Source organism: Cricetulus griseus, chromosome 6 (assembly GCF_003668045.3).
Source record: "Cricetulus griseus strain 17A/GY chromosome 6, alternate assembly CriGri-PICRH-1.0, whole genome shotgun sequence".
NCBI classification, from domain to species: Eukaryota; Metazoa; Chordata; class Mammalia; order Rodentia; family Cricetidae; genus Cricetulus; species Cricetulus griseus.
In genome coordinates, this window is record NC_048599.1 from 95,794,544 (window position 1) to 95,806,880 (window position 12,337).

General features: G+C 39.1%; 1 protein-coding gene across 1 annotated transcript in view; it reads left to right on the top strand.

The window, feature by feature from the left end:
- Nucleotides 1-11,197, top strand: part of Cerkl (ceramide kinase like) — a 103,668-nt gene extending 92,471 nt beyond the window's left edge. The window contains 7 exon segments of the mRNA XM_027420085.2: nucleotides 1,417-1,491; nucleotides 2,221-2,398; nucleotides 2,474-2,533; nucleotides 3,361-3,501; nucleotides 5,820-5,916; nucleotides 10,047-10,225; nucleotides 11,023-11,197. Of these exon segments, the coding sequence (XP_027275886.1) occupies nucleotides 1,417-1,491; nucleotides 2,221-2,398; nucleotides 2,474-2,533; nucleotides 3,361-3,501; nucleotides 5,820-5,916; nucleotides 10,047-10,225; nucleotides 11,023-11,104 (812 nt within the window). The 3' untranslated portion in view covers nucleotides 11,105-11,197.
- Nucleotides 11,198-12,337: the final 1,140 nt, after the last annotated feature.

The following is a 12,337-nucleotide window of genomic DNA, read 5'->3' on the forward strand; positions in this document are numbered from 1 at the left end:
CCTGCCCCTCCAAATAAAAAACATTAAGAGTGGAAAGTAGGGAGCGCAGAGAGAGAGAATCTCCTCATGGAAGTTGCAGTGTGACACAGTGAGTCACACAGGACCAACACCCCCACTCCATGTTCCAGGAGATAACAGATGGGGTGGATGTTGGGGTGGGCCAACATATAACCCTGGTTCTAGGCCTAGGTAGTTTCAGGGTTGGTCACCCCACCACTTCTCCTGTCTTCACTAGAGTGAGCTCTCCTGCATTGCTCTGGCTAGTTTACCCCTTTCAGTGATGAGCCAGGGGCAGGGCCATTTCTCCTGTTTCCATCCCCTCAGGGTCAGTTCTCACACACCTATATCTTCAGGGCTGGCTCTGCTGTGTTGCCCAGGAAAGGTGTAGGGGCTGTTCTCCCAGTGCTGCAGATGATGAGGGCAGGAACAGTTCTGTTGCTTTGACTACCTCAGGGCCAGCTCTCTCACCTGCCTCAGGCATTGATAGATGGGATTAGGGAGTGGGGAGTATCTCTCCCCTACCTATGCTGCCACAAGTCAGATGAGTAATGGGGACAGCACTACCATGCTCACAACTTCGGAGCTGGCTCACCTACATCTCCTCCAACATGGTAGGCCCTATTGTGGTGACCAGGTGAGGTACAGGGCTTGCTCTCTGAGCTTTGCAGCTAGCGGGGAGTAGGGGCAGTTCTCCTGCTCCTATAACCTCAGGGCCAGCTCTCCTACCTGCCTCAGGCATTGATCGGCCAGGAGTGGGGCATCTCTCCCCAACCCATGCCACCATATGGCAGATGAGGGGTGGGGTTAGGTCTCCTATGCTCCTTTCTTGGGGTTAGCTCACCTGTGCCCTCATCAACAGGGTTATCTCCACTGTGCTGCCCAGACAAGGTGTAGGGCCCACTTTCATGAGTGTTGCATCTGGTAAAGGGGTCAGCTCTTTTGCCAGATGGAGGCAGTATGGGCAAGAGGGGAGGGCATCTTTCCCTTGTCCCTACCACCATGTTGCTTCAAGTTACAGGATATGCCTCTCTCAGACCCTTGGGGCTGGCTCACCCGCACCCCTGTCTACAGGGTCAACTCTACTGTGCTGTTCATGTGAGGCAGAGGGCCTGTTCTCCTAAGTGCTACAATGGGTGCAGGGTTGAATCAGGTACCCCACCTGCTGCAGGTATCCAGGGGTGAGGGGAAGTGTTTTTCTAACTTTTAATGAAATTTGACAGTTCAGCAAACATTTGACATACATATGTGCTGTGAATGGAAAGCTGTATTTCTAATGTTTTTATCAACTTTTCTCTCATAAACTTCTACTAATTTTCATCTGAACATTATATGGTGGTGCCTATGTGTAATGTGAGCACACGCTAAGTTGAAACCACACTCTACTGAAAATATGCATTTTTAAATTTGTTTTGGCAGGATCTACGAATGTATTGGCACATTCTCTTTGTGGAATTCCTCATGTGGTGACTGCAACTATGCACATTATAATGGGTAAGAATTCTAGAGAGATCCAGGTGGAATAAGGGAGCTTTAATTCATGTAAGTAATTATTGTGTTTCTGTCAGTCTTATCTGGGAATGGTAAGTTCTCCATCTCTAAGCATAGAAATGTTTGACTAAAGCTCAAAGGCAAGCTATCTTCTAGCTAAATTGCCTTTCATTTCAACTACTTCCTTTGAAAAAGCAATAAATGAAGTTTTACTATAATCTAAATGGAAAAATATCAGTAATGATGTTCAAAATCACAATTTTAAAACACAATGGAAAACGTCCATGCATACTATTTACATATGTAATCTGCACTATTGTTTGATTACACCAAGACTTCAGGACTAAGATCATGTTTTCACAAGAGGAAAATGACAAGGGCACACCTGCAGGCCATAAATTATCCCATGTGAGAGCATTCAAGTTCCGATAAATGCAATGCAAAGCTATTATTAACTGTTTTCCTGGTACGTCTACTACAGCATCACATGACTAATCTCATTTTATGTGAAATAGATAAAAGCTATAAGATTTTCTACTTTGAGCTTCTTTGCTCATCACCTGGAAAAGTTAATAGTGGCATTTACAGTTGTTATAGTAAAGACAGGTGAAGAGAAAGCAAGGGTAGTAGCTATGACGTATGATACCTGGCAATGTTCCTTAAGTAAATAAACACTCTCGCTGATGGCTGCGGTTTCAACCACTCACTGATGTACTGAATGTCCCATTCAAGGTCACATACAGTCAGTAGATGTGTGCACCTTTAGCTCCGCTGGTAAGCTTCTTCGCTTTGGTTTCTCAGCCATGTTTGGCTTTGGTAGAAGGACTTTGGCTCTGGCAGAGAAATACTGATGGATGTCCCCTAGTCAGCGGAGAGACTTTGCTGTACTCAAAACATTGGCCAAACTTCAGTAAGTGCTTTTCTTAAGGCAAAAAATTCTGTATCCCAATGTCAATGACTATTAATTATGAATTTCATTATTTACACCAGAGGATTGCAAGATATCGTTTCTACCAGCTGGTTGTTCCCAGGATGAACAAGAAAGGCAAAAAAAAAAACTCTGTGTAATGTTGATATCTTTAGTCATCTTTATTTTTAATAAAATATGTACACACTCATGATTTGCCTGAATGTATGTACCACACACATGTCTGGTGCCCACAGAGGCCAGAAGAGGGTGTCAGATCCCCTGAAACTGGAGTTACAGATAACTGTAAGCTGCCATGTGGTGATAGGAACTGAATGTGGGTCCTCTACTAGAGCAGTCTGTGTTCTTAATCCTGCATCACTTTATTTTTCTTTAAAGAATAAACTACCTTGACATAAGCAGTTAGCTAGACTTGTTCTTCTTCACTATTTTCTCACTAAAGAAGAGTATAAAACATAACTCCTACATCTTCTAGTAAACATGGAGCTTACCTCCTGTCTTCAGAAACAACCATCCTTCCAGACTGATGGTCAGACAACCAGTCATCCACCGGTCTACCCATCTATATCTTATTTGAGTGCCTGCCATGTTCTAGACTTTGGGTAAAACCATGAGCCCCAAACACACAGTTTTGGCCCTTATGGGATTTTTTGGAGTAGCATGGAATTTAAATATTGAAGCAACATTGAGGAAGAATTATAGTCATTAGGAAATGGAAATTGTTCCTTATAATATATTTATACCTTAAGTGATATTCTATTGAGGAAGATTTTGCACATATAATTATGGATTCTCTATTTGCCTTATGTCTAGTGGATGCTAGCTTTGCATATGTATAACATGGTTTTGTTTCTGTTACTTCTAGAAAAGCAAAGCAATCTCCAGTATCTGGTGAGTCAGCAAAAATGTGCTAGAAGCCTTGCCCAGCACTAGTGACTGGGGAGAGAAAGTAACCATTCGCTTCCATTTTCTTTATACCATGATGGTCAATGGCAAACCATCCAAGGGCAGTTCCTGAACATCAGTATCATGGCAATCCCCTGTCTTTGTTCAGTGGCACCCAGGGGCTTCGTACCTGACACCAGGCAAGTATTTTGAAAATTATTTATAAATAATTTTCTCTTTGGTAATACTTTAACTATTTTCTAGCTAGAAGTGTTAAACATGTATTCTCTGATAGAAGTGAAGAGAATAAATGTCAGTGAATGGAGTGCTCAGCTACCAATGGGACATTCATATCATCATCCTCCTGGCTCCCACCAAAACTCAAGGACCATTGTGGAAGAGGGGTAGAAAGATTGTAAGAGTCAGAGGTCAGAGGTGGGGGCATAGTGAAACAGTGTCTTCTAGACATGACAGTACTAATGTACCCATGAACTCAACAGTAGCTGTGGCTGCCTGAGCAAGATCTGTGTAAGATCTAACCAGTCAGCATTCTAGCATAGTGCATGCAGTGACTCATGAACCCCAGCCCCTAGCTGATGAGCTATTAACTGTTGATGGCTTATGAGGAGAGAAAGAGTCAGTTTTCTTTAAGGATGTGGCTACTGGTATCTACCAGTATCATGCTTCAGTAGATAGCCTGTATTTATAAGTTGAGCAATACAAATTAGACTCAGTATATTATTGGGAGATGAAAGATAACATGAAGCTGGGAATGGGTAAGAATGTAGGGAATAGATCTGGAAAAAAATAGGGAAGGAGGTGGGGGTGAATAATATCAAAATATGTTATGTGAACTTCTCAAAGAATTGATAAAGTGTTAGTTTTTTGAAAGAACGATAATTGTGGGTAAAAGGTAGTTTACCTTCAAATAATATTAAATCTTCCTAAAGGATTTGTCCACATGATACAGTTGAAACAACGATTGAACTGTAAAAAAAACTGCCATATAATCACTGGCATTTTATTAATCCTCTGACTAAGGTATTCCTTGTGTCTCATTGACACAACTTTGTGTTGTGCCTTCTTGGTTTGCTTCCACTTTACTAATTGTTGAGAATATTTTACTAAATGTTGACATTTCTTGTGAATATCTCTGCTATCTAATTTTAATACAAGCATACCCTTACTATGAGAATGGAAAAATGGCTCAGCAGTTATAAACGTGTACTTTTGGCAGGGGATCTGGGTTAGGTTGATGCTTTCAGTCAGAGACATTTTGGTTCACTTAGTGTGAACTATGGTGCATAGGAATCTCTTGGCTACATTTTATGAAGTATGTAGTGAGGCATTTTATATCCTTACAGAATCACAGGTGCTATTTTTTGCACATTCTTTTAATAAAATGTCCATTTTTTAAAATTTAAAAGTAGTTCTTTTCCAAATGCAAGCATGTAGAACAAATGAGAAGGGATAGTATTTATAAAAATCACACAACTAAGAAAAATGACATGTAAAGACAATGCCTTGAACATTCTGGTGCTGTCTGATTTCAGAAGGAAGAGACAGCACAGTGCATAGTAGGAGTATTAGACCCTATTTAATCCAGCAGATAAGAGCTTTGCTATCGTAATTCTTTTGGCTGCCACTGTGTGCCTTCCATTGGGAATGGTCCATCCTTACATAGAATGACTAAATGATGGGGATGAGGTGATCTCTAACGTTCCTCAACTCTATCTGAGCCTCTACAGATTTAAAGGGTCCTTGTAATGTTATTGGTATTCTTGGGACAACTTTGTGTTTGCACTGAAATTAAGCATGAAATTCTTTGCATGTATTTCTGCAAAATGCATTCTAAAGCTAATGCATTTGTGGGGGGAGCTATTTTGGCACTAGATCACACCTTTAGATTTCTAGTCTCTCTTATTAGATCAAAGCATTATATAAGATTATAATGTTCTGTTGTTTAGCTGAACATATGTGGTAGCTGTTGTTTACTCCATCTCCTCTACCCAGGGCCTTTTGATTTATTCTGTCTTCTATGTCACATAGACCTTCTGCCCATAAATAAACATTTTAACCACAGTTTGGATTTTAGAAAAACATCTTGCTGTGGGTTATCTCAGATAATTTACAAATGTACACCATGCCACAATACGCTTTTTAAAAAGCATACATAGCTTCATGTTTAGAATTCTTAAATAATTGTTGTAGATTTAATATTGCTCCTTGATGTGATTGAGATATGTGAAGGTTTGATTTCTGAAGAGCCCTGAAGTCAGTTTGTGCTGAAAAGAAACCCCAGGAGTTAATAAAAACTAGTTTGAAATGCTCTCTCACTTCAGCAAGAGCACAACAAAATGTGGCTTAAAAATTTTAGGTCAGTTCAACATGGTGATTTCTCGATATTGGTCTGTATCCTCTAGTGAGCATCATACTTGTTAGCCAGAATTATGGGGGGGTTTCAGACACAGTCTGTTGATAAACTTCTTGATTCTCACATGCAGATGTTTAATTTCAGGTTGAATAATGGAAGCCTGGCTCTCATAGTTGTACAGAACACCACTCGACAAGACTTTGTAAAGCACCTGAAAAGATACTCTAGCAGAAATAGTCAGGTACAGTCATGGAGATGCTTCAGAGACTGGCATCAAGTCCTGCCTCATGAATAAACCTTTATCTTCTTCGGCTTACATTAATCTTTATTTCCCTTTCATTTAAAGTTTGAAATTTGTGTGCCAGCATTAACATACATTTGCTTCTTTTGACATATGGGATATGCTTTTTTTTCCCTTGTGCAAAGAAAAACCAAAATTCTAGTATTACATTGCAAAGCGAAGGAAGTTAGGGTTACAATTACACATGCACAAGCTGTTCTTTAGAGTGAAAAGCAGTGAAATCTGAGAGTTTTGTCTTTTTGGTTTTACAACAGCAGATTCTAAAATGTATGATGGCTTAGATTTTCCTGACATTTGTTTACAACCTGTCTCATATTCATGTATAGCAATAGATTTGCAAACATGTGCTTACTCATTTGATAGATGTTATTCAAAATGTATGTAGAGATATTTCCACTTAAGTGTTTAGATGAAAAGAGAAATAGTACCTGTGATAAGCTATATTCTTGGGCTCACACTATGTTCCAGCTGTTAGTCTGGAAGTACACAGTTATGACTGTAAAACCGTGTAGTCTGACATTCCTAAGGGTATAAATGGTACTTGGATATAGTTAGGAGAGGACAAATGGGAGGAGGCAGTAAATCCAGCTAACCATCAGAGGCTGATTGTTGACCACACACTCTAGCCACTTGGGAGGGAGAGAGGGAGCAGAGGGAGCAGGAGAGGAACAGAGAGAGGGGGTGTTAAAGAGAGAGACTGACAGAGAGAGAGAGAGAGAGAGAGAGAGAGAGAGAGAGAGAGAGAGAGAGAGAGAGAGAGAGAGACTGTGTCTGCCTGTGGAACCCGCAAGAGGGAGTTGGATTTTCTTAAACTGGAGTCACAGGTTGTTGTGAGCTGTCTGACGTTTGTACTGGGAACCAAACTTGGGACCTCTGGAAGGGCAACTAGCACTTTTAACAGCCGAGCCATCTCTCCAGACCCCCAGCTCAATTTCACCCTACAGTAAAGAATTACATTTATAATCATATGTAATTCACATAATTATTTACATAAATGATAAACAAATGTAGAAATATGAATAGTATGTATTACATTTTTAAAAAAACTTTACCATGTAAGAAAGACTACATATATGCTAGTTACAGTAGGATTCTCTGCTTTGTGATGAGTCTCTAGCAGTGCTGGTATGTGTGAAGGACACAAATTCCAAATTATTTTAGCATTTCATTCTCTGAGCCACAATTTTCATGGCTGGAATGTTAATATTTGTGAAGAGCACTAGAGAAGATTGATGATCACCTCACAATCTTTGCAGTGACTCCTAACTCAGGAAAACAGAAGGGAAAACTACCCTTCAGGTTCCTTTCACTGTACTCTCTTTCTGGCTCTTCTCTCTCCCCACATTTCTTGCTCTCTCTGGCCACCTTCGGCAGGTGATTTTAAAACTTTTCAATGAACTCTACCTCCTGAGGATTCCATCTTCTGGGTGATCTCTTTGCCCCATTATTTCAATTGCTTGCTGTCTAAGCACACACTCTTTCAAGGGTCTAAGCATGTCTCCATATCTGCAATACCACTGTGCTTCCCTTGTGTTGTAAACCTCTGTTCAGACCTCCTGGTTCAATAGACCCATAGCTGACCCTGAATTTTCCCTTCTGCACTCTCTCCCCATACTGCAGTTTCTCTGAAATCCCTCCCCATTTCCTCACAACATTACCCCCACTGCTTCTGTTGATTCTCATTTTTATTTTCTCCGTATTCTTAATTTAGACCTTACTTTTTTTCACTTGTAATGGCCTCTTATGTATCTTCAGTTTCTTTGCCTTGTCTTTGGTAATTTCTCCTTGAGGAGTTTTACTAAAATAGCTGATTTCACCTCTGCTTACCTCTACACCAAGGGCAACATCCCATTTCCTCAACGTGGACTACATGGGCCTTGATAAACACACTTCAGTGCTAAGACTTGAGGAAAGCATCACAGGGTTTAGTTTCTCATGAGGCTACTGTCTCTTTGGAACATGGTTATCTCTAACTGTACTTTCATGTGGCTGTCCATTGGGGCAAATGAATCCCTGGTATTTTTTAATTAATTCAAACTCCCACATGATATGGGATGTTCTTCTGTGTGCTGTGAATATGTGTTGCTTTTATTGGTTGATAAATAAAGTGGATTTGGCCAATGGCCAAGCAGAATATAGGTAAGCAGAAAATCCAAATAGAGATAGAGAAAGAAAGAAGGCAGAGTCAGAGAGATACCATGTAGCTGCTAAAGGGGTAAGATGCCAGAACATTACCCATAAGCTGTGGCCAAGTCATGATACACAGATTATTAAAAATGGGTTAATTTATAAGAGTGAGCTAGCCAATAATAAGCCTGAGCCATTGTCCAAACAATTATATTTAATATTAGCTTCTGAGAGATTATTTCATAAGTGGCTATTGGGACCTACAAGCGGGAGAGAAGCCTGTCCAGGGAGACCAGGGGGACAGAGAAAAACACTGAACTACACCCACCTCTCACAGGGATATAAGTCATGTTGGATTAAGCTCTGCCACATAGATCTGTGTTTAATGTAATTATGTCTTTAGAAAACTAAAAGACACTCAAGAGTAGAACTTCAGTGTATGAATTCTTGGCTGCGGGGTACAACTTATGTTGAATTTTTTATAATTGAGTTATTCAAAGTAATTAATATAGCCAAATAGTCTTACTGGGAATGCAGTTCCTAATCATTAATACTTTCAGATTGTAGAACAGTGGCTTGGGAATTATCCCTTAATAAACATAGCCTCCCCTCCCCCTTCTGCATATAAACCTTGAAGAAGCAGAAATTTCTGTAAGTTGTTTAAAACAAATTAAAGGGTCAGTGTTTTCCCTGAAGCCCTTAATTTATACACAAAGAACAAAGGTGTGGGAGATATTACAGCTTAAACTGCACAGTAAACTGAGTTACACAGTGGAATCCATGCTCACCTCAGCTCCAAGCAACTCTTACAGGCTGGGTCTCAGTGAGACTACTTGAATCATGACTGTATTAGATCTCTTGCATTGGGAGGAAAGCTTTCAGTGCCTACCTCATACTTGCAGACATTGGTGTATAATCACTCTTTTTATAGGATATGCATTTCCATGAGTAACTAAGAACTGGCTGTTATGGACTAAATCATGTCTACCCCTTAACCCAGATATTCAAGTCCTAACCCTATTTGCAAGAAGGTGCTGATGGGTGATGTCCTTCTGTATATGTTTCTCTTATTGGTCGATAAATAAAACATTGTTTGGCCAGTATAGGCAGGAAGATAGGCAGGATTAGGAGATGAGGAGGATGCTGGGGAGAGAGAGAGACAGAGAAGTGCCAAAGAGACTCCATGTCGCTGCCAAAGGAGTAACAGGTCCAGGCATTCTCTGGTAAGCCAAGACCATGTGGAAATACATAGATTGGCTGATGGCTAGGGCCATTATATACAATTTTATAATTAATATACTATCTGTGTGTTTATTTGGGGTTCAAGGGTAGTGGGACCTGGCAGGACAGAAACCTCCAGTTACAAGGTGCTGTACAGATATAAATGAGGATTCACTGTTTCCCCAAACCCTGATAATTTTCTTTGGCAATGAAGCAAAAGTACAACTTGAACATTCCTTCCTGGTGGCATGTTCTAGAATGGTTAATAGCAACTATCTTTTACCGTGTGTCCATTTGTTAAAATGGTGGTAGGATACCTGGGAAATCATATTTGATTGCCTTTTGCCTTTTTCGTATGTACTCTCTATAAGTTTAGATTTAGGTTCTTCTGAATTGAATTCCAAGTGTGAAACTTACATTGGAGTTTGTTTCACATTAGCTAAATAAGGTAATAATGAAATCAGTGGGATCAACGGGAAAGTCTATCATTAACTTGAAATTACAGCATCATTATTGTTGGAAATTTTTCATGAGTATGAACTGTCCATCATATAGTAGAGCTTATCAAGCGTGGAAATCTTCCAGGTTTTTTTTTTTTTCAGAAAACCTGGGGCTATCTAATTAGGGCTTCAAGATGATAAAAATGTCCATATGATGGTGACATTTATTTGTAATAGGGGGTACAAGGAAGCATCACTCTTGTGTGCATTTGTTCTATTTAGTTCAGTTTTCCCTTTGAGGAGACTTATACCATTAACGAAGTAAAAATTCATCCAAGGAATAATAGCAACGACTACAATGAGCAGGAAGAGGGTCACAGCCATGCACCTGTTTCAGAAAATGGTTTTCCTTGGAATATAGATGGAGACTTAATGGAAGCTGCATCTGAGGGCCACATTAGGTAAGACCAACTATTTCACCACTCTCTGTATAGAACAGCAGATGTAACACTAATAATAGAATGTAGGGATTCTTTCTCTTAGCTGCCAAAAGAGAAGATTAAAAACGATTAAGTTAGCAAACTGTAAAATGACATGTACACCTTTCAGTAAATACAAACATGAGTATTTTTTCTTGCATTGCAAACCATTATTTTTCATAAGCTATACAGATAATGTATTTACAATTTACATTGTTGCTCTTAGAGTGTAGTCTTCAGCCTTTTGAAAATAATATAGAACCACAGTCTCTATTCCACTCCCCCAAATTGGGCTGTAATAACATAATACTGTGTTGGACACTGCTTTTTAAATCAAGTCCTGTTTTTATTCAAGTCAGCATATAAAGTAATGGGGGATTTTGTCAAGCTTTACAAAGCATTTATCACATTGTACATGTTTACAAGAGTGAGGGATGGGTATGATCAGTAGTAGGAACCCACACACTCATTCCTAGTAAGCCTTAAGGCTTTTAGCAGGCTGAAGTGTGTGTGGTACCCCCAGATGGGGTGTTCTCAAACAACTGGCTTGTCACAGAGGTATTGGGGAGCACTTAGCCAGGCAGGAAAGGTGGTCAAGAAGGTTCTTGAATGGTCACAGATGTTGGAGTTTTGGTCCTTCAGATAGCTGGCTTGTGGTTGTGCTATGAATGTATGCTTGTTGGTTGTCAATCTGTCCTTTATGTAACACACTCATGAGGTGTGTGAAAAATAACAATGGCAGGTAAATGAAATAATTAATCCTATATTGTTCGTTACAGATTGCACCCAAGACTGATCAGGCTTTATGGAGGAAGCCTGAAAGAAATGAATGACTCCAAAGTAGCATGTAATTGCATATAAAAGAAATGTGTAAAGTAGAAATTTATTATGAAGGAATCTGGTATGCAACATATGCACAAATAGAAAATACATTTTTGAATGAAAATGTCTATTTAAAACATCTACTTTAATAGAATTAAAATAGTATCTAGGCATTTGAAAATCAAGATAAAGATATGAAATCAATGAATAATCAAATTCTGATTTTTGGAAGGCATTTGTTGGATCTAATATAAACAATGTTGTCCTATATCACTATTGTTGAAGATAATTCTTGTTATTCTCTTACAATTTCCTGTAGCCAGGAAATTTTATAAAATTTCAAACTCCATAAGGAGCTAGCAATACAACTATGAGCAATTACTTAATTAAAAAGAAATCATCCCACTTAAGCTATTGTACCCCAGATCGACCCCATAATGACAACTTTTGAAGTAATAAGATCTTTAAGCTTATTTTATAGGTACATTTCTAAGTTTACATTAAGTTTTATTTAAAATATACATAAAATATCTTGGTAACTGGGCAAAACTGTGGCCCAGGAGGTAGCTGTGTTCCTTTGTACCTGAAAGGCAAGGGTTGGGCAGTCACAGCACTCAGTTTTCAGTGTAATGATCCAAATTTAAATTTCTTCAGAGACCATACCTTAAAAAAATAGGTCAAAACTGATACTCATTTTTGTATATTAATACTGACACCTTCATGAGATAACTACTTGAATTTTTATGAGAAACCATAAATATATACCTTTTATACAAAAGAAATCCTTTAAAAATACAAACATTTAATTAAATATACATATTTGTGTGTGCTTGCACACGGAGTTGATGTTTTGTACTCAAGTTTCATTGCTCAACCCCCTCCCAAACCCCAGCATACCCTTGTTCTGCAGCCACAGACCACAGGCTTGTGAGCTGGCAACTGTCATGAATGAGGAAATCTGAGGAAGGGCCAGCTGGCAACAGGGGTCTCCTGTAAAGCAATCTTTCTTTTTAACAGGGAAGGCTGCCCCTTTTTAGCCAACACATGTTCAAAATCTGGCCATAGCTTTCTTATACATAATAGATCTGGATGAAAATTTGCATTTATCAAACCACATGTATCAAATAAATAGTACAAAAATGATTATGTAAAACCCAAGTAGAAAATAGCTCACTTTAAAACAATACCTTGTGTAACATCAAATGTACATATGTCATGGGAATTTTGATGTCACATTATGTCACTGCATACAAGCTGCATCAGTGACTTGCA